Source organism: Hippoglossus stenolepis, chromosome 23 (assembly GCF_022539355.2).
Source record: "Hippoglossus stenolepis isolate QCI-W04-F060 chromosome 23, HSTE1.2, whole genome shotgun sequence".
Taxonomy (NCBI): Eukaryota; Metazoa; Chordata; class Actinopteri; order Pleuronectiformes; family Pleuronectidae; genus Hippoglossus; species Hippoglossus stenolepis.
The window spans coordinates 10,413,363-10,435,487 of record NC_061505.1 but is presented as its reverse complement, the minus strand read 5'-3'; the positions used below and the strand labels follow the sequence as shown (position 1 = coordinate 10,435,487).

The 22,125-nt window shown below is 40.2% G+C and overlaps 2 protein-coding genes, 1 long non-coding RNA gene, 3 other non-coding genes and 1 pseudogene across 6 annotated transcripts; 6 read left to right on the top strand and 1 right to left on the bottom strand.

Moving 5' to 3' along the window:
* The first annotated feature begins 131 nt into the window (after positions 1 to 131).
* On the top strand, positions 132 to 255 carry LOC118103086. Its single transcript, XR_004694813.1, has one exon. It is a non-coding gene; the product is annotated as a small nucleolar RNA SNORD22 (small nucleolar RNA).
* Positions 256 to 341: 86 nt separating this feature from the next.
* LOC124851351 lies at positions 342 to 2,128 on the top strand. Its single transcript, XR_007032396.1, has 4 exons — positions 342 to 388; positions 565 to 622; positions 1,739 to 1,798; positions 1,978 to 2,128. It is a non-coding gene; the product is annotated as an uncharacterized LOC124851351 (long non-coding RNA).
* LOC118103085 lies at positions 419 to 491 on the top strand. The gene has a single exon (XR_004694812.1). It is a non-coding gene; the product is annotated as a small nucleolar RNA SNORD31 (small nucleolar RNA).
* LOC118103084 lies at positions 1,831 to 1,901 on the top strand. The gene has a single exon (XR_004694811.1). It is a non-coding gene; the product is annotated as a small nucleolar RNA SNORD31 (small nucleolar RNA).
* A 774-nt stretch (positions 2,129 to 2,902) lies between the features above and the next one.
* On the bottom strand, positions 2,903 to 5,604 carry arl2 (ADP-ribosylation factor-like 2). Its single transcript, XM_035148594.2, has 5 exons — positions 5,459 to 5,604; positions 5,065 to 5,175; positions 4,149 to 4,311; positions 3,399 to 3,479; positions 2,903 to 3,247 (listed from the first exon to the last, which is right to left on the bottom strand). Exons 1-5 carry the CDS (start codon positions 5,521 to 5,523, stop codon positions 3,113 to 3,115), a joined length of 555 nt encoding a protein of 184 aa, XP_035004485.1. The 5' UTR covers positions 5,524 to 5,604; the 3' UTR covers positions 2,903 to 3,112.
* Positions 5,605 to 7,905: 2,301 nt separating this feature from the next.
* Positions 7,906 to 20,709, top strand: LOC118102435 (zinc finger protein 2). Its single transcript, XM_035148593.2, has 3 exons — positions 7,906 to 8,031; positions 17,666 to 17,927; positions 19,293 to 20,709. The coding sequence occupies exons 1-3, from the start codon at positions 8,008 to 8,010 to the stop codon at positions 20,348 to 20,350; spliced, it is 1,344 nt and encodes a 447-aa protein (XP_035004484.1). The 5' UTR covers positions 7,906 to 8,007; the 3' UTR covers positions 20,351 to 20,709.
* On the top strand, positions 12,714 to 15,860 carry LOC124851350 (annotated as a pseudogene).
* Positions 20,710 to 22,125: the final 1,416 nt, after the last annotated feature.

The window sequence follows — 22,125 nt, the reverse complement described above, 5'->3', positions numbered from 1 at the left end:
TCATTAATCACATTTTTAGGTTGAAATATTAAAATCGTTTTTATTTGCTGTGCGCCTCAACGGCTGCAACCTCTGAAAACAATCTTAATCGTAAATTCAAGATACTATCAGTCAAGTGTTGCACGCGGTTTCCTATGTGATGACACCCGCACACGTCTTACGCCTTGTCGACGCCAGAACCTGAAAGGGTGGACCCACTGGTGTTGCCTTGGCAATAAGGGGAAGACCCGTTGGGGTTCCAACAGTCTGACTGGAAACTGCCTTAATCTAGTGACGAATCATTTTGGTGTGAAGTTGGGATGTAAGCAGATAATTAGATTCTTAATATTTATTTCATATTTTAGCCACCACGGAACAGATCTGAGTGATGACTAAACCCGTCCCAGAAGTAAGTGTCTCATCTGTGCTGTCACTTATGATGAGTAGAGGTGATGAGTTTCTGTTACCGCCCCAGTCTGATAATTCATGACTGATTGGTTTTCTCTGATCAAAAGTTGAGAAATATAATATCTTATCATTTAAACAAATAAAGGTGGACTGATGAACCCCTGTCTCTTGTTGCAGGTTTGGAGATGCTGTTTCACTTTCCAGTGTCGGCCACAGGTGTCTGACTGTGCTGCAGGTAAATGAGCCAGTACATCTCTAGGGTTGGGTATCGTTTTCACGATGCTTGTGCCGAATCAATATGGCTCTGGTGCATAACAGATGTGTGAAAAAAGCATAAATGACGTTGCATTCAAGGAGCATTTTTGTTGCGAGGCATATTGGACGTTAACATTTTAAAGTGACCAATAGCTGTAAACACGGTGCTTCCCTCTGTTTTATAATGTATCTGTAGTCAGTTGCTTCATTAAGTGTGTCGCATTTCCTTTACATGGAATTGTGTTTAAACATTTTTAAAAAATCACGTACATGCTCCAGGTCCTGCTGTGGGAATAACTTGCAACTGAGCTCCCGTTACTTTGAGTCTACTCGAGGTAGCTAACGTGTGTAACAAGGTCTGAATGTAATGTTAACTAGCTGTGGGTTGTTGCCTGTAAACATTAAATCTATTTCGGCACAAAGCACTTGCACCAAAGTCTGCGTTGTGGTTCGGTACCCATCCCTTTTATCACTGCCATTTCTGGGATTGTGTTGCTGATGACTTGAAACGCAGTCAAGGGGTTTCTCCTTTTTCATCCCTTACTCCTCCAGTCACACCCTCCTCCTCCCTGTTGACCCAGTACGGCACTGAGGACCCTGATTACCCTCAGGTGTAAGGTGATCTGCTGGAGTTCTGATGGGAGGGGGAGAGCAGGCTGTGAGGGCATGACTGAACTATCGCCTCTGATCACATCCCAGAAAAATGCACTTATGATGCATGTATTGTGAACTGTACCGCAACTATTAATCCTTGCTGAATTATAGTTTGAATGATTTTAACCACATGGGGGCCCCATTTAGTAAAAATAGCCTTTAGACAAAGTGTGGGCAATATTAGTACGAGCCATCTTAACCAATAAAATAGCAAACAATTAAAGCATATTTAGGATTTCATAATACTCAATCACTAGCCGGAAAAGGGGCTTTATTTCTGCAATAACTATGAAAAGTAGATAAATGCTAATGTCTAAGTTATGGTGTGCACAATTTCCAACTTTTCTGCTACTTACCAAATTGACTTATTCCTGACCATTTTAATTAGTGTACCGTGATTGCATCGGCCTGTATTGATGAATGTATGACTTTGATGTTTCAGGTCACTTGACTTCTACGGCCTCATCTTTGGATTGATGTCCTGATTACTGTGGAATATCTGGTAAGAATTGAGCTTTGGAAAAAGTGAGATGCTTTTGAAATGATGAGTTTTTGTTACCGCCCCAGTCTGAAAATTCATGACTGATTGGTTTCTCTGATCAAAGCTTTAAACAGCATTGAACATTAAGAGGTTGTTTTGGTTTTTTTGTGTCAATTTCTAAGTTTTTGCTTATTTTGCAGAGTCTGGACTGAACCTGGGCCTGGAAGGATCTGCCATGTGTTCTGCCTTCAAAGTCTCTGCAGTTATAAAAAGTCCTCTACAGCTCAGAATTGTATTCATGTAAAGTGTATTGTAAAATCCAGCACTTCCCATTAAAATTACTCCAACTAACTCTTGCTTTTGTTTTTAATTTGGGAGAAATTAAATGGTCTGATGTTGAAGCATGTATTGTTTCAGAAAAAGGCGGAGCTTTATGTTGCACCTCCATCAGCCTGGCCTTAGAGGAGGGAACTAGACTTGAATTTGAGCTCAAGTTGTCTGAGGTGTTAAACATTCATTAATTTAAATCTTGAATTCAAATATTAGTTATAGGTTTGGTGGTAGTCTTACATTGTAATATCTGCATTGTTCTTTAAAGAAGCAAGGATCAGCTCGCTGTAAAAAACAAAGACTTCATTGCTGAATGCTAATGATGCCTACTGTCACTGCCTAGTTTGAAATTTATAACTGAGGGGTATACCTCTATTTGGCTACTTGACTTTAAATTATGACGTGAATGTACTTCTGGGTCTAATCACATCCGTCAAACTTGACATGGGTCTGAAATGTAACTATAAGCCAACAAAAACCCAGCAGCTGTTACATGGATTCATCAGGAGCTTTCATATCAGATATTCTGTCCAGGTGTATTGAAACATCTCATGAGAAGCCAGTGTTAAATGTTGAGCTGATTTGGACCGAATGTGATTAATTTTATGAACAATCAAATGGTCAAAGTGAAATGTAGACCTGTTCTCATGGGATGTTGGTTGTGGTTACAAGCAGCTACACAAACAGCATGATGAGTTAAACAGTGAAGACGACACTGAGGTAGCAGTGAAGTGTCATTAAAGAGGATGACCCCTTGAAACAGACTCTCAAAAAAAAAAACTGAGCTGTACAGTGCATGAGTTACCTTTTATTGTGTAGATAACATGTGAGGCACCAACTTAGTATAAATGTGTCATTACATTGCTTAAATTATATAATACATTTCCTCCAGGTGTCTGTATATCTAGATCATTTGTTCGATTTGAGAGTCTGGAGTCATGTCAGACATCACCGAACGCAGGAGGCCGCTGTGTTTTACTTGTGTCCCTGGTTTATAAACACACATTAGTCGGCAGTGAAGATCCTCGCGGCGATATCGTCTAACAGCCAGTCCACTCCAGTTAACAGGTTCTCTCCTGTCACAGCGCTGCAACTAACGATGCACCAGTGATGGCTTTTAATCTCGTCCAGAGCCAGAGCCTGCAGGAACAAAGTGACAACGTAGATTCTGATGCGCTACTTCTCGACAAATTAAGTGTAATATGACAAAGAAACAGCACTAATAAGACTGTAAAGAGTTACACAAGTGAAACACAGTAAGGGATCCTTTCAATGTGAGTGTAAATTTCACCTCTTGAATCGCCTCTTTAGTCAGAGCTCCAGGTAAATCCTGTTTGTTGGCAAATATCAGCAGTGTTGCACCAGCTAACCTCTGCAGGGAATTAAAGAAAAAAGGACGAGAACACTATCAGACATTTTAAAATGCAAAGAAGAGCAGCTTGATCCTCCTTAACTTGAAAATAACAAGACTGGGATTTCGCACTGGTGTCTGAGTGTGCACTGCTTCAGACACTTTCAGAAAACAGACTAATGAGAAACCATTAACGATCTGCTAATAGAGTAAAGATGTCAGAGCATTCGGTGTCATATTGAAGGAGATGTTTTACCTTGTTGGTATGCACACAGCTAACCAGTCTCCACCAGTTTCATGTTTTCATAAACCCAATACGAAGATACTGCAAGCTTGACATATATTACAGTGATACCTCTGTGTAGATTATTAAAAATAAATAACCCCTGAACCCCATAAGCTTCCTTCAACAGAGTCTTGATCATAGCGGTTGAGACTTGCAGGAAACAATATAATATATATATGAGAGGAAAGGGCTTTTCATTTGTTCATACCTGGACCCGGATAATGAGGAGAAATTGATGGACACATTATCCTTTTTTTTTGTACAATTTTGTAGATGTAGGTTAGAAAACTTTAAGACATTGTTATTCCTTGTACGGGGCTTTTATGGGACCAGTCTTCAGTGCTTTGTTAGGTTTTTCAACTTCGGCAAATACCCTCTTGTAGCACCAGTATTATTTACTTCACCTCTTCCTTTAGCAGTTTACTGAGCTCCTGTCCGCAGTCCTGCAGTCTGAGTCTGTCGGCGCTGTCCACCACCCACAGCAGCCCGTCTGTGCTCTCAAAGTAGTTCCTCCAGTAGGAACGCAGCGACTTCTGACCTCCTACATCCCAGAAATTCAGTTTGAACCTAGAAAACACATGCAGAAGAGAACATGAGGACTTTATAGTAAGACTAGAAAAATATATCAGAATAAAATGAATAAGGAATTTTGTAGAAAGCAACTGATTCTTTACCAAACTAGTACATTTCCGTTCCCCCTGTGTTATGGTCAAGCAATCAATTTTGACTCATGATGTGTGATAGTCCTGAGATCAGATAAAATTAGGAGGTGGTCTGGGCCAGGGGGCCACATTCTCTTTACTTTGTGAACTCGACTATGGTTTTGTTGTAGTCTCCTTTACACAGCTAATCATAGAATTTAAGGGGGTTCTCATAAAATTGTTGCTAACTGTGGATGCATCTATTCGGCTGTTCTCAGGGGCCCCCTTCATGGCTAGGGGCCCCAGGCAAATGCTTGCTTTGTCCACCCTGTGTATGAGGGACTTTCGACAGGCACATGCAGAAGCAGTGAGGATTGACGACCTTAATGTTTTAAGAAGTGCACCAGGATTTTGTGCAACAAATTATTGAAGCTATAGGCCTTTTTCCCAACAGACATATTAACTCATCAGTAAGTGATCCAGTGCTTCATGGCAGTGTCACAGCACCATCAATATTCTGCAGTTACTTACTATCATCTGTGCTTGGCATAGTAATGAAAACGACCTTTTGGGAAAGATTGTGCAATGTGTGATGTATGGAAGGTGCCTGAAGAATGAGTGTCACGTCTTGCTGTGATCCTGCAGTGAGTGAGTGTGTGTGTGTTTGTGTTTGTGTTACCCTCGGTGCTCCAGTGTCTTGATGTTGAAGCCCAGCGTGGGGGAGATGGTGCTCACGTCCTCGCCGTTGAACTTCTTCAGGATGGTGGTTTTCCCCGCGTTGTCCAGACCTCTGCACGAGCCACGTTAAAGATGACAATAATAACAATAATACACACACGTGACGAACAGACTCACTATTAGCTCACAGCTAGCGCGTAGCATGATACAGCACAAAACATACGCAACAAACTCCACACACACACACAACAGAACACTCATACCGAACATCAGGCAGATATGAACTACCGCCCGCGATGCTGACGTTTTTGACGCAAATGAAGCTGTACTAACGTTGTCGTATGGATGCTAAGATGTTAGCTGCTAAGCTAAACACCCCGTTACAGACAGGATACAATATCAGGAGCCGCATCTCTCGCTCCTTCTGCTTCAGCTTCTTCAGAATCGTCAGTAAACCCATCTTAGACTCGTCCCGCTCTGCTGTTTGTATTATGATAACTTAGCTTTGATGTGAAAGATGTTCAGCAGCAGGGGCAAGCTCAAATCGTGGCAGCGGTAGCTCGTAGAGGCACTTCCGGTGTCAACAGAAGCTGCCACTGAGGGTAAAGGCAGCTGTGATGCCACACTGTTTGGAGGCAGCTGTCTGAGAGCAACTAAAGCTGTTTGTGATTTATTCAATGAGATACTGGTTTATGAAAATGTATTGGATAGTTTTTTAGCTCTCGGGGGGGGGGGGGTTGGACTCAAAATGAATCAAGAAAAGCTCCACATCTATCAGATCCATATGCATGATCTTGGTGTCTATGGTGCACAGAGATGCCACTGCTCATGTAGAAATGTATTGACTACAACTGTACCACAGTACGGCAGATGGAAATACCACAAAGAAAGTTTTTTAGTAACGGTAGGACCAAGCACAATCTCCATTTAAATGTATGTTCTCTCTAGGCTGAATAAATGTATTCATTGTTTTTGTGTTACAAGACAGCAAAGAGAGGCACACACAATTTTACTTTCCAATTGCATATAAACCATTTAAAGATTTATTTACTATCAAAAGTTGACTTTGGCCCAAATGTTTTCCTTATGTGACGGGATCTGATAGGCATTCTCCAAGGACTCTTAGTTAAATACACTAACATCCATAAGAACATGTAAAATAGACTTATTGTTACTCCGTCAACTATAAAATATTTTTATGAGTTATGAACTTCTGTGGTGTAAAAGCATCAGTGCATATACTAGACAAATGACAAACGAAGCTGTACACAACAAACAGCTACTGACCTATTACTTTTTAACCAAAATGTGAAAATAATCACCTTTTATTCTTTAATGTTTGAGTATTTAATGCAAATGCAGATCATAATAACTAAATAAAAGCATTTAATTATAGCATTGTCTATTGTAATGACATATTGTGTCAGTGATGGTAAATGTTAATAATGGAACCTTCAAAAGAGCTACAGAGCTACGAACCCTAACCCGTCATTTCAGACAGAGGAGTAAAGTCATAGCATATTTTAGTCTTTTTATGGAACTCATTGAAAATGAAGCAGGGTTCCAGTTTTAGTCATTAAGCATCATGTTCCATTGAATTCACTGCCAAGTCCTGCCACATTTGTGTGTACCAGATTGTAACAGCTCAACTCTCTATCAACATCTCAAAATGATGCCTGGATAAAGGTCATTACACAGAAAGTCACACCCTTCCCGTTGGCATCAGAAACTGGTTACATCACCTTAGCAGTCTTGCGTGAATTGCCCCGAGACTGTTCTGTGGATCTGAAAGTACAATTGACTTAGTATTTGTATTATAAAACACTATGGGCTAACACACCTTGAAATTGTCTCTACTGCGAGACCTTAAGCAGCTAGACTACAGACAAGTGAAGGAAAGACATTTTCTACTCATTTTGCAGATTAATGGAAACAAACAATACATTCAAAAAACGATCTGATTTGCATATCTGCAGAAAAAGACCAGATATTGAATCAGGTAAAGATATGCACAATAAGCTACATAAATATACCGATAGAAACGCTCAGAACAATAACAAGCTGATAAACATTCATAAACTACGTATAAATCTCAGGGAATAAGTCACTAACAGCGGTAGTTACCCTCAAATCTGATGGGAGCAGTGGCAAATGCCCCCAAACAGCTGTGGCAACTGACAGCTGCCTCAAATCGCTGCAACTGCCTTTATAAATCTACGAGCTGCCGCTGCCACGATTTGAGCTTCCTGTCTCTCCGGGAATGACTTCGCTGCAACTTAGCAACGGTGTTTCCCATATCCTAGCAACAGTGGACTTTTTCAAACATAACTTTATGAACCAATGATGCAGGAAAGGTGACATAAACGGTCAGTTTACTTATGTTTAGTTTAATTCAGTAATATGTAAACATTGTTAAAATATAATATATCAAATTCCTTCTTTAGGGTAAGGGTCCTATACAAGTCCCCCTACTTCTCTGTCTTAGTACTTTAACTTGCAATGGAGTATTTTTACTTTACTGTCTTGGTACTTTTACTTATAAATCAGTATTTCTACTTCTCTGTCTTAGTAATTTTACTTGCAATGGAGTTTTTTTCCTTTACTGTCTTGGTACTTTTACTTATAAATCAGTATTTCTACTTCTCTGTCTTAGTAATTTTACTTGCAATGGAGTTTTTTTCCTTTACTGTCTTGGTACTTTTACTTCAGTAAATGATCCGAATTCTTCTTCCTCCATTGGTTAAGTATATTTTGTTGCTTATACTTTTGTACCTGTTTAACATATACTCTTGAGTATTTTTCTACTGTGCATTAGTACTTTAGTTTCCTCGTCGTCCTCCAGTCCAGCAGGGGTCACTGTTGGCTCTGAACTCGGTGACTTTGTTTACTTGCCGCTGGGTCTCTTTGCTCGCTCCGAGACTCAAAGTGCGCAGAAAGGAGGAACATGTGCGCCGTGCAGCTGCTGCGGGTGTCGGTACATGAGCGGATCAGCGCTGCCGCTGAAGACTTTCTGCTGCAGGTGGAGAAAGGTGAAGAAACGGCTCAAGTCCCGGCGCTGAGAGCGATGCTCACCGAGCGGCTAACGGCGGCGGCGGAGGAGATCCTCGCGGTGTTTGAGGAAACCGTGGCGGAGTACGAAGACAGAGTGGAGCGGTCAGAGCGGGAGATCTGCCGCCAGAGGAGGCTGCTCGATGCCGTGATGAAGCCCGAAGTCCGGCTGCACAGAGCAGGTCAGTCCCTGCTCCCTGGAGCCGGAAAGATAGCTAAGCTGTTGTGTAGTATTAGCTAGCACAGAGCACCTTAGCTCCACTAGTTTAGCTAATGGAGCTAAGCTGCTGTTTGGTAGCTAAGCTAGTGGAGCTAAACTGCTGTGTGCTAGCTAAGCTAGTGGAGCTAAACTGCTGTGTGCTAGCTAAGCTAGTGGAGCTAAACTGCTGTGTGCTTGCTAAGCTAGTGGAGCTAAACTGCTGTGTGCTAGCTAAGCTAGTGGAGCTAAGCTGCTCTGTGCTAGCTAAGCTAGTGGAGCTTGCTTTTCTAAGACAGACACAATAAACATTTGTGAGTTGTGGCTCTAAAATCTATTTAATGTGAGCAGAGCAGCTCCTCACTTACTGCTTCGAGAAGTTGGTCTGAATTTTACCTAAATCTACAAACGCATTAAGACAAGGTGTATAAGACACAAATATAAACAGTCAGGTCCTATTTAAAAATCCTTATTACAGTTCAGAGAATAGAAAATAAAAAGTAGCATGAGATAAAATAGGAGAATGAAAGTCACAGAGACAATGAATCAATATAAAGCCTCAGATGTGATGTAATAAAAGGCAGCGACAAACCGAAAAGACTTGATTTAAAAGAACTAAAAGTTGAACCAGACCAAGTATTTTCTATTTATTCTTGTGAGAAAATAAACTCAGTAAAATCTGTATTCATGAACTGTCCACTGACTGACTGATGTTGATGTGAAATGTCAACATCAGCGTGAAACAACCGAGTCATGTCTGAAAGTTGTGTTTTCTCTTTTCATTTAGCAGTTGTGCTCAAAAGTCAGCAAGACCGTGAATCTCTAGAAGCCGAGCGTGGCTGAACAAGCCGGCTTGACCGCGCTAATCTGTTAACGTAAGCAAGCTGTTCCGCAGCCAGTGTTGCCCAGGTTTAAATAAGAACCTTATATTTACTGGATGTGCAACGCATGCTTTTCGCTCCATGCAGGCGAACCTGCAGTGCCAATACAAGTACATGTAAACATAAGTACATCATACCATAAAATTAAGTCTACTTATGCATTGTCAAAAAACACAGACATGCATGAAAGCAAACAAAAAACCACTTAACAGGTAAACTACATTTTATTCAGCATGAAATAACGTAAATAAAAGACATTGTAATTCTGGCATTTCAAACCCAGGATTAACTTGCACACTACTGTAGCCTCACAAACTACATACACTATCAAACTACAGGAGTCTGGTGACACTGGCTGGAGGAAACCCTCTCTTATTGAAGCAAAGTATCGGTAGGGAAACAATAATGTTGGTATTGTGACACTATTTGGGAACAAAAAACATCATACTTCTCTACTCTCCCTGCAGACTTCCTGCAACTGGTGGTGAGTAAAGAAGAGGTTACCCCTGAGCAGCAGCAGTGGAGCCCCCGTGTGGACCAGGAGGACCCAGAGCTCCCCCACATTAAAGAGGAACCGTGGACCAATCAGGAGGGAGGGCAGCTTCAAGGACTGGAGGAGGCTGATATCAAGTTCACATTGACTCCTGTCGCTGTGAACAGTGAAGAAGAGAAACCTCAGTCGTCACAGCTTCATCAGAGTGAGATGAAGGAGAACAGAGCGGACTGTGGAGGACCAGAACCACCCAGGAACTCAGGTCCTGATGGACATTTACAACCAGGTCCTGAGGACAAGACTGAAGACTCTTCTGAGACTGAAGACAGTGAGAATGATTGGATGGAGACCAGGGAACCTCAGTCTGGTTTAAATACAAGAAATAACAAACAGCCTCTAAGTGATATGGGATGTAAGGCAGAAAATAAATCGTTTAGTTGCTTTGAGTGTGGTAAAAGATTTAACCAAAAGGGCCATCTAAATAAACATATGAGGTGTCATACAGGAGAGAAACCGTTTAGTTGCTCTGAGTGTGGTAAAAGATTTATCCAAAGGGGCAGTCTAAATATACATATGAGGTGTCATACAGGAGAGAAACCATTTAGTTGCTCTGAGTGTGGTAAAACATTTATCCCCTTGTTGTGGTAAAGATTTATCCAAAGGGGCTGTCTAAATATACATATGAGGGTTCATACGGGAGAGAAACCATTTAGTTGTTCTGAGTGTGGTAAAACATTTAACCAAAAGGGCCATCTAAATAAACATATGAGGTGTCATACAGGAGAGAAACCCTTTAGTTGCTCTGAGTGTGGTAAAACATTTAGTCGAAAGGACCATCTGAAAATACATATGAGGAGTCATACAGGAGAGAAACCATTTAGTTGCTCTGAGTGTGGTCAAACATTTACCCGAAGGGGCAATCTAAATCAACATATGACGTGTCATACAGGAGAGAAACCATTTAGTTGCTCTGAGTGTGGTAAAAGATTTAACAACCAGCGAAATTTAAAGAGACATTTGAGAGTTCACGGGAGAGAAATCTTTAAGTTGTACTGAGCGTGGGTAAAAGATGTAACGATAATTCCAATTTAAGGGGACATGTATGAATTCATACAGGAGAGTAATGATTCAGTCACATCTTTTGCAACAAAAGATTTATTAGAATTTATCAGCAACTATTCATATTATACTCATTCATATTTAACTGTTATAAATCGAGAGTTAAAAATCCCTCCGTCTTTTTTTATCAGAGTTTTAACATTTATATGTCCCTAGAAAGTATAACTCATTGAAAAACACAAGATTTGTGGTGATATTTCTTGTTTCTACTGATTTGATTTATGCCTTATATATATATATATATTTTTTGTTCATAATGTCGTTCATGTCTTTTTATGGTTGAAATGTTTTCCTTGCACAGTATGTATATGTATGTTCTTGACTCGTTCATATGATTAAATATGTTTGTTTTTAATCACTGTCCTATGATCTATGTTGTTTTGTTCTGTCAGAAATTAATGTTAAATGTTCTCTCTGTTTAAACTGAAAATATATTTTCTCAGATTGTGTCATGTTTTAAACAGGAGACTTTGACTTTAACAAAGTAGCTAGTCTGTCTATCTCCTGCTCCAGGGAGCAGGGACTGACCAGGGGCCTCATATATAACTGTTGCCTACGCACAAAACACTGCCTGAAACATGCGTACACCATTTCATGCAAACCTTGGGATTTATAAAAATAAACTTGACGGGAAAATGTGGGCATCTACACGCAAACTCTGAACCACTTGTACGAACATTTTGGAGTCGGGAAAGTGGTGATGCAGACATGAGGTGGTAAACTGAAGCAGATTATTGATCCACTTCATCATTACCAGTAAAACCAACAGCTTTATACAAAACATCAATTGCAAAAGATATAAAACAACACAGCAAATTACGTTCAGGTTCCATTAAACGGAAGTTACAGAGCAGAGTCATTAATAGTTTTTGATATCCGTGTATCATCAAGGACGAGTGTATGTCGCACAGTGCACAGGAGATCACTCACAAAAAAACAGAAAAACTATTCACTTTTGAACTTCTATTTCCAAATTATGTCCCAGAGCGGAGGTTAGGATCCACTGATGTTTGAAGTAATCGGTCCGATTGCTCTTAATATATATATACTGCGGTGACAGTCGTGTGTAATGCTGCGAGATGGATGCATGTGAATGGAAGGAGGAGATTTTGTCGGTCCCATGATGAACTGATCAGCTGATATAGCTTATATAGATCTATGATCTACTGAGTCCAGTATCACACAGATTGACCGATGGAACCGAACCATCCCAGTACAAACACAAATGAGTGTAATGCTGCGTTCCAGACGACTCGTATGTCAGATATTCTGACCTGAAATTTCCCAGTTCGACTTCACGTCAAACGTAAACAAACATGTCTGACTGTGAGAAGCAGATTAATTTGTCTCGTGATGAGACAATTCAACTGTAACCAGTGCAGCCTCCGTTCGTACAGAAACAAAGAGGAGGAGGGCGCGACCCTATTATCTTTTATCACACTTTTATTCTTGGAAACACATTCAATACATAAAGGAGAACACACACTGTCACTGAATCTCACGAACCAAGAAACCATTGTTTTAAAACAAACATATTTAATTCATATGAAAAGAACACACATACATACTGTGCAAGGAACACATTTAACCTTAAAATGACATGAAGGACATTATGAAAGATAGATAAATTATGTATAGGTATTTTTACTTTACTGTCTTGGTACTTTTACTTATAAATCAGTATTTCTACTTCTCTGTCTTAGTAATTTTACTTGCAATGGAGTTTTTTTCCTTTACTGTCTTGGTACTTTTACTTCAGTAAATGATCCGAATTCTTCTTCCTCCATTGGTTAAGTATATTTTGTTGCTTATACTTTTGTACCTGTTTAACATATACTCTTGAGTATTTTTCTACTGTGCAGTATTAGTACTTTAGTTTCCTCGTCGTCCTCCAGTCCAGCAGGGGTCACTGTTGGGTCTGAACTCGGTGAATTTGTTTACTTGCCGCTGGGTCTCTTTGCTCGCTCCGAGACTCAAAGTGCGCAGAAAGGAGGAACATGTGCGCCGTGCAGCTGCTGCGGGTGTCGGTACATGAGCGGATCAGCGCTGCCGCTGAAGACTTTCTGCTGCAGGTGGAGAAAGGTGAAGAAACGGCTCAAGTCCCGGCGCTGAGAGCGATGCTCACCGAGCGGCTAACGGCGGCGGCGGAGGAGATCCTCGCGGTGTTTGAGGAAACCGTGGTGGAGTACGAAGACAGAGTGGAGCGGTCAGAGCGGGAGATCTGCCGCCAGAGGAGGCTGCTCGATGCCGTGATGAAGCCCGAAGTCCGGCTGCACAGAGCAGGTCAGTCCCTGCTCCTGGAGCCGGAAAGATAGCTAAGCTGTTGTGTAGTATTAGCTAGCAGAGCACCTTAGCTCCACTAGTTTAGCTAATGGAGCTAAGCTGCTGTTTGGTAGCTAAGCTAGTGGAGCTAAACTGCTGTGTGCTAGCTAAGCTAGTGGAGCTAAACTGCTGTGTGCTTGCTAAGCTAGTGGAGCTAAACTGCTGTGTGCTAGCTAAGCTAGTTGAGCTAAGCTGCTCTGTGCTAGTGGAGCTTGCTTTTCTAAGACAGACACAATAAACATTTGTGAGTTGTGGCTCTAAAATCTATTTAATGTGAGCAGAGCAGCTCCTCACTTACTGCTTCGAGAAGTTGGTCTGAATTTTACCTAAATCTTCAAAAGCATTAAGACAAGGTGTATAAGACACAAATATAAACAGTCAGGTCCTATTTAAAAATCCTTATTACAGTTCAGAGAATAGAAAATAAAAAGTAGCATGAGATAAAATAGGAGAATGAAAGTCACAGAGACAATGAATCAATATAAAGCCTCAGATGTGATGTAATAAAAGGCAGCGACAAACCGAAAAGACTTGATTTAAAAGAACTAAAAGTTGAACCAGACCAAGTATTTTCTATTTATTCTTGTGAGAAAATAAACTCAGTAAAATCTGTATTCATGAACTGTCCACTAACTGACTGATGTTGATGTGAAATGTCAACATCAGCGTGAAACAACCGAGTCATGTCCGAAAGTTGTGTTTTCTCTTTTCATTTAGCAGTTGTGCTCAAAAGTTAGCAAGACCGTGAATCTCTAGAAGCAAAGTGTGGCTGAACTCAGCCGGCTTGACCGCGCTAATCTGTTAACGTAAGCAAGCTGTTCCGCAGCCAGTGTTGCCCAGGCTTAAATAAGAACCTTATATTTACTGGATGTGCAAAGCATGCTTCTGCTCCATGCAGGTGAACCTGCAGTGCCAATACAAGTACATGTAAACAAAAGTACATCATACCATAAAATTAAGTCTACTTATCCATTGTCAAAAAACACAGACATGCATGAAAGCAAACAAAAAAACATTTAACAGGTAAACTACATTTTATTCAGCATGAATTAACGTAAATAAAAGACATTGTAATTCTGGCATTTCAAACCCAGGATTAACTTGCACACTACTGTAGCCTCACAAACTACATACACTATCAAACTACAGGAGTCTGGTGACACTGGCTCAGGTAGAGCCACTCTCTTATTGAAGCAAAGTATCGGTAGGGAAACAACAATGTTGGTATTGTGACACTATTTGGGAACAAAAAACATCATACTTCTCTACTCTCCCTGCAGACTTCCTGCAACTGGTGGTGAGTAAAGAAGAGGTTCCCCCTGAGCAGCAGCAGTGGAGCCCCCGTGTGGACCAGGAGGACCCAGAGCTCCCCCACATTAAAGAGGAACCGTGGACCAATCAGGAGGGAGGGCAGCTTCAAGGACTGGAGGAGGCTGATATCAAGTTCACATTGACTCCTGTCACTGTGAACAGTGAAGAAGAGAAACCTCAGTCGTCACAGCTTCATCAGAGTGAGATGAAGGAGAACAGAACGGACTGTGGAGGACCAGAACCACCCAGGAACTCAGGTCCTGATGGACATTTACAACCAGGTCCTGAGGACAAGACTGAAGACTCTTCTGAGACTGAAGACAGTGAGAATGATTGGATGGAGACCAGGGAACCTCAGTCTGGTTTAAATACAAGAAATAACAAACAGCCTCTAAGTGATATGGGATGTAAGGCAGAAAATAAATCGCTTAGTTGCTCTGAGTGTGGTAAAAGATTTAACCAAAAGGGCCATCTAAATAAACATATGAGGTGTCATACAGGAGAGAAACCATTTAGTTGCTCTGAGTGTGGTAAAAGATTTATCCAAAGGGGCAGTCTAAATATACATATGAGGCAGCATACAGGAGATAAACCATTTAGTTGTTCTGAGTGTGGTAAAAGATTTATCCAAAGGGGCTGTCTAAATATACATATGAGGGTTCATACGGGAGAGAAACCCTTTAGTTGCTCTGAGTGTGGTAAAACATTTAGTCGAAAGGACCATCTGAAAATACATATGAGGAGTCATACAGGAGAGAAACCATTTAGTTGCTCTGAGTGTGGTCAAACATTTACCCTAAGGGGCAATCTAAATAAACATATGATGTGTCATACAGGAGAGAAACCCTTTAGTTGCTCTGAGTGTCGTAAAAGATTTAACAATAAGCAAAATTTAAAGAGACATTTGAGAGTTCACGGGAGAGAAATCTTTAAGTTGTACTGAGCGTGGGTAAAAGATTTAACGATAATTCCAATTTAAGGGGACATGTATGAATTCATACAGGAGAGTAATGATTCAGTCACATCTTTTGCAACAAAAGATTTATTAGAATTTATCAGCAACTATTCATATTATACTCATTCATATTTAACTGTTATAAATCGAGAGTTAAAAATCCCTCCGTCTTTTTTTATCAGAGTTTTAACATTTTTATGTCCCTAGAAAGTATAACTCATTGAAAAACACAAGATTTGTGGTGATATTTCTTGTTTCTACTGATTTGATTTATGCCTTATATATATCTATAGATATATATATATATCTATAGATATAGATATATCTATAGATATATATATATTTTTTTTTTGTTCATAATGTCGTTCATATCTTTTTATGGTTGAAATGTTTTCCTTGCACAGTATGTATATGTATGTTCTTGACTCGTTCATATGATTAAATATGTTTGTTTTTAATCACTGTCCTATGATCTATGTTGTTTTGTTCTGTCAGAAATTAATGTTAAATGTTCTCTCTGTTTAAACTGAAAATATATTTTCTCAGATCGTGTCATGTTTTAAACAGGAGACTTTGACTTTAACAAAGTAGCTACAGTCTGTCTATCTCCTGCTCCAGGGAGCAGGGCCTGACCAGGGGCCTCATATATAACTGTTGCCTACGCACAAAACACTGCCTGAAATGTGCGTACACCATTTCATGCAAACCTTGGGATTTATAAAAATAAACTTGACGGGAAAATGTGGGCATGTACACGCAAACTCTGACCCACTTGTACGAACATTTTGGAGTCGGGAAAGTGGTGATGCAGACATGAGGTGGTAAACTGAAGCAGATTATTGATCCACTTCATCATTACCAGTAAAACCAACAGCTTTATACAAAACATCAATTGCAAAAGATATAAAACAACACAGCAAATTACATTCAGGTTCCATTAAACAGGGAAGTTACAGAGCAGAGTCATTAATAGTTTTTGATATCCGTGTATCATCAAGGACGAGTGTATGTCGCACAGAGTGCACAGGAGATCACTCACAAAAAAACTGAAAAACTATTCACTTTTGAACTTCTATTTCCAAATTATGTCCCAGAGCGGAGGTTAGGATCCACTGATGTTTGAAGTAATCGGTCCGATTGCTCTTAATATATATATACTGCGGTGACAGTCGTGTGTAATGCTGCGAGATGGATGCATGTGAATGGAAGGAGGAGATTTTGTCGGTCCCATGATGATGACTGATCAGCTGATATAGCTTATATAGATCTGTGATCTACTGAGTCCACTATCACACAGATTGACCGATGGAACCGAACCATCCCAGTACAAACACAAGCATATAAAAATAATTATCTTAGATTTTATAGATTGGGGACAGCACAGCTGTCTCTGAATTTAACAATCCTGCTGTTTGACATTTATCGTCATTCACGTCAACGAGGGCTCCTCTGTCACCGCTGCTTCACTGTCCGTGTGTGTGAGTGTAATGCTGCGTTCCAGACGACTCGTATGTCAGATATTCTGACCTGAAATTTCCCAGTTCCGACTTCACGTCAAACGTAAACAAACATGTCTGACTGTGAGAAGCAGATTAATTTGTCTCGTGATGAGACAATTCAACTGTAACCAGTGCAGCCTCCGTTCATACAGAAACAAAGAGGAGGAGGGCGACGATGCTATTATCTTTTTATCACACTTTTATTCTTGGAAACACATTCAATACATAAAGGAGAAGACACACTGTCACTGAATCTCACGAACCAAGAAACCATTGTTTTAAAACAAACATATTTAATTCATATGAACTAGTTAAGAACACACATACATACTGTGCAAGGAACACATTTAACCTTAAAATGACATGAAGGACATTATGAAAGATAGATAAATTATGTATAGGTATTTTTACTTTACTGTCTTGGTACTTTTACTTATAAATCAGTATTTCTACTTCTCTGTCTTAGTCATTTTACTTGCAATGGAGTTTTTTTCCTTTACTGTCTTGGTACTTTTACTTCAGTAAATGATCCGAATTCTTCTTCCTCCATTGGTTAAGTATATTTTGTTGCTTATACTTTTGTACATGTTTAACATATACTCTTGAGTATTTTTCTACTGTGCAGTATTAGTACTTTAGTTTCCTCGTCGTCCTCCAGTCCAGCAGGGGTCACTGTTGGCTCTGAACTCGGTGTCTTTGTTTACTTGCCGCTGGGTCTCTTTGCTCGCTCCGAGACTCAAAGTGCGCAGAAAGGAGGAACATGTGCGCCGTGCTGCGGGTGTCGGTACATGAGCGGATCAGCGCTGCCGCTGAAGACTTTCTGCTGCAGGTGGAGAAAGGTGAAGAAACGGCTCAAGTCCCGGCGCTGAGAGCGATGCTCACCGAGCGGCTAACGGCGGCGGTGGAGGAGATCCTCGCGGTGTTTGAGGAAACCGTGGTGGAGTACGAAGACAGAGTGGAGCGGTCAGAGCGGGAGATCTGCCGCCAGAGGAGGCTGCTCGATGCCGTGATGAAGCCCGAAGTCCGGCTGCACAGAGCAGGTCAGTCCCTGCTCCCTGGAGCCGGAAAGATAGCTAAGCTGTTGTGTAGTATTAGCTAGCACAGAGCACCTTAGCTCCACTAGTTTAGCTAATGGAGCTAAGCTGCTGTTTGGTAGCTAAGCTAGTGGAGCTAAACTGCTGTGTGCTAGCTAAGCTAGTGGAGCTAAACTGCTGTGTGCTAGCTAAGCTAGTGGAGCTAAACTGCTGTGTGCTTGCTAAGCTAGTGGAGCTAAACTGCTGTGTGCTAGCTAAGCTAGTGGAGCTAAGCTGCTCTGTGCTAGCTAAGCTAGTGGAGCTTGCTTTTCTAAGACAGACACAATAAACATTTGTGAGTTGTGGCTCTAAAATCTATTTAATGTGAGCAGAGCAGCTCCTCACTTACTGCTTCGAGAAGTTGGTCTGAATTTTACCTAAATCTACAAACGCATTAAGACAAGGTGTATAAGACACAAATATAAACAGTCAGGTCCTATTTAAAAATCCTTATTACAGTTCAGAGAATAGAAAATAAAAAGTAGCATGAGATAAAATAGGAGAATGAAAGTCACAGAGACAATGAATCAATATAAAGCCTCAGATGTGATGTAATAAAAGGCAGCGACAAACCGAAAAGACTTGATTTAAAAGAACTAAAAGTTGAACCAGACCAAGTATTTTCTATTTATTCTTGTGAGAAAATAAACTCAGTAAAATCTGTATTCATGAACTGTCCACTGACTGACTGATGTTGATGTGAAATGTCAACATCAGCGTGAAACAACCGAGTCATGTCTGAAAGTTGTGTTTTCTCTTTTCATTTAGCAGTTGTGCTCAAAAGTCAGCAAGACCGTGAATCTCTAGAAGCGAAGCGTGGCTGAGCGCAGCCGGCTTGACCGCGCTAATCTGTTAACGTAAGCAAGCTGTTCCGCAGCCAGTGTTGCCCAGGTTTAAATAAGAACCTTATATTTACTGGATGTGCAACGCATGCTTTTCGCTCCATGCAGGCGAACCTGCAGTGCCAATACAAGTACATGTAAACATAAGTACATCATACCATAAAATTAAGTCTACTTATGCATTGTCAAAAAACACAGACATGCATGAAAGCAAACAAAAAACCACTTAACAGGTAAACTACATTTTATTCAGCATGAAATAACGTAAATAAAAGACATTGTAATTCTGGCATTTCAAACCCAGGATTAACTTGCACACTACTGTAGCCTCACAAACTACATATACTATCAAACTACAGGAGTCTGGTGACACTGGCTCAGGTAGAGCCACTCTCTTATTGAAGCAAAGTATCGGTAGGGAAACAATAATGTTGGTATTGTGACACTATTTGGGAACAAAAAACATCATACTTCTCTACTCTCCCTGCAGACTTCCTGCAACTGGTGGTGAGTAAAGAAGAGGTTACCCCTGAGCAGCAGCAGTGCAGCCCCCGTGTGGACCAGGAGGACCCAGAGCTCCCCCACATTAAAGAGGAACCGTGGACCAATCAGGAGGGAGGGCAGCTTCAAGGACTGGAGGAGGCTGATATCAAGTTCACATTGACTCCTGTCGCTGTGAACAGTGAAGAAGAGAAACTTCAGTTGTCACAGCTTCATCAGAGTGAGATGAAGGAGAACAGAGCGGACTGTGGAGGACCAGAACCACCCAGGAACTCAGGTCCTGATGGACATTTACAACCAGGCCCTGAGGACAAGACTGAAGACTCTTCTGAGACTGAAGACAGTGAGAATGATTGGATGGTGACCAGGGAACCTCAGTCTGGTTTAAATACAAGAAATAACAAACAGCCTCTAAGTGATATGGGATGTAAGGCAGAAAATAAATCGTTTAGTTGCTCTAAGTGTGGTAAAAGATTTAACCAAAAGGGCCATCTAAATAAACATATGAGGTGTCATACAGGAGAGAAACCGTTTAGTTGCTCTGAGTGTGGTAAAACATTTAACCAAAAGGGCAATCTAAATAAACATATGAGGTGTCATACAGGAGAGAAACCGTTTAGTTGCTCTGAGTGTGGTAAAAGATTTATCCGAAGGAGCAGTCTAAATATACATATGAGGATTCATACGGGAGAGAAACCCTTTAGTTGCTCTGAGTGTGGTAAAAGATTTATCCAAAGGGGCTGTCTAAATACACATATGAGGATTCATACGGGAGAGAAACCCTTTAGTTGCTCTGAGTGTGGTAAAACATTTAGTCGAAAGGACCATCTGAAATTACATATGAGGAGTCATACAGGAGAGAAACCATTTAGTTGCTCTGAGTGTGGTAAAACATTTAACCAAAAGGGCGATCTAAACCAACATATGTTGTGTCATACAGGAGAGAAACCATTTAGTTGCTCTGAGTGTGATAAAAGATTTAACAAGCAGCAAAATTTAAAGAGACATTTGAGAGTTCACGGGAGAGAAATCTTTAAGTTGTACTGAGCGTGGGTAAAAGATTTAACGATAATTCCAATTTAAGGGGACATGTATGAATTCATACAGGAGAGTAATGATTCAGTCACATCTTTTGCAACAAAATATTTATTAGAATTCATCAGCAACTATTCATATTATATTCATTTATATTTAACTGTTATAAATCGAGAGTTAAAAATCCCTCCGTCTTTTTTAGGGTTAGGGTTAGGGTTAGGGGTCAGAGTTTTAACATTTTTATGTCCCTAGAAAGTATAACTCATTGAAAAACACAAGATTTGTGGTGATATTTCTTGTTTCTACTGATTTGATTAATGCCATATATATATATATATATATATATATATTTTTTTTTTGTTCATGTCTTTTTATGGTTGAAATGTTTTCCTTGCACAGTATGTATATGTATGTTCTTGACTAGTTCATATGATTAAATATGTTTGTTTTTAATCACTGCCCTATGATCTATGTTGTTTTTGTTCTGTCAGAAATTAATGTTAAATGTTTTCTGTTTAAACTGAAAATATATTTTCTCAGATCGTGTCATGTTTTAAACAGGAGACTTTGACTTTAACAAAGTAGCTAGTCTGTCTATCTCCTGCTCCAGGGAGCAGGGCCTGACCAGGGGCCTCATATATAACTGTTGCGTACGCACAAAACACTGCCTGAAACATGCGTACACCATTTCATGCAAACCTTGGGATTTATAAAAATAAACTTGACGGGAAAATGTGGGCATGTACACGCAAACTCTGACCCACTTGTACGAACATTTTGGAGTCGGGAAAGTGGTGATGCAAATATGAGGTGGTAAACTGAAGCAGATTATTGATCCACTTCATCATTACCAGTAAAACCAACAGCTTTATACAAAACATCAATTGCAAAAGATATAAAACAACACAGCAAATTACATTCAGATTCCATAAAACAGGGAAGTTACAGAGCAGAGTCATTAATAGTTTTTGATATCCGTGTATCATCAAGGACGAGTGTATGTCGCACAGAGTGCACAGGAGATCACTCACAAAAAAACTGAAAAACTATTCACTTTTGAACTTCTATTTCCAAATTATGTCCCAGAGCGGAGGTTAGGATCCACTGATGTTTGAAGTAATCGGTCCGATTGCTCTTAATATATATATACTGCGGTGACACTCGTGCGTAATGCTGTGAGATGGATGCATGTGAATGGAAGGAGATTTTTTCGGTCCCATGATGACTGATCAGCTGATATAGCTTATATAGATCTGTGATCTACTGAGTCCAGTATCAAACAGATTGACCGACGGAACCGAACCATCCCAGTACAAACACAAGTGTGTAATCCTGCGTTCCAGACGACTCGTATGTCAGATATTCTGACCTGAAATTTCCCAGTTCCGACTTAACGTCAAACGTAAACAAACATGTCTGACTGTGAGAAGCAGATTAATTTGTCTCGTGATGAGACAATTCAACTGTAACCAGTGCAGCCTCGGGTTCATACAGAAACAAAGAGGAGGAGGGCGACGACTCCATTATCTTTTTATTAGACTTTTATTCTTGTAAACACATTCAATACATAAAGGAGAACACACACTGTCCCTGAATCTCACGAACCAAGAAACCATTGTTTTAAAACAAACATATTTAATTCATATGAAAGAACACACATACATACTGTGCAAGGAACACATTTAACCTTAAAATGACATGGACATTATGAGAAATAGATAAATTATGTATAGGTATTTATTATATTAGGCATAAAACAAATCAGTAGAAACAAGAAATATCAACAA

What these genes read in the sequence shown, in the direction of transcription:
- LOC118102435 (XM_035148593.2), top strand. Translation starts at nt 8,008, where the DNA reads ATGTGCGCCGTGCAGCTGCTGCGG. An exon ending in GCGCCGTGCAGCTGCTGCGG is followed by an intron (nt 8,032 to 17,665) that starts GTGTCGGTACAT and finishes GCCGTGCTGCGG; the next exon opens with GTGTCGGTACATGAGCGGAT. An exon ending in AGTCCGGCTGCACAGAGCAG is followed by an intron (nt 17,928 to 19,292) that starts GTCAGTCCCTGC and finishes CTCTCCCTGCAG; the next exon opens with ACTTCCTGCAACTGGTGGTG.
- arl2 (XM_035148594.2), bottom strand. Translation starts at nt 5,523, where the DNA reads ATGGGTTTACTGACGATTCTGAAGAAGCTGAAGCAGAAGGAGCGAGAG. An exon ending in AAGACACTGGAGCACCGAGG is followed by an intron (nt 4,312 to 5,064) that starts GTAACACAAACA and finishes TGTGTTTTCTAG; the next exon opens with GTTCAAACTGAATTTCTGGG. An exon ending in CTAAAGAGGCGATTCAAGAG is followed by an intron (nt 3,248 to 3,398) that starts GTGAAATTTACA and finishes TTGTTCCTGCAG; the next exon opens with GCTCTGGCTCTGGACGAGAT.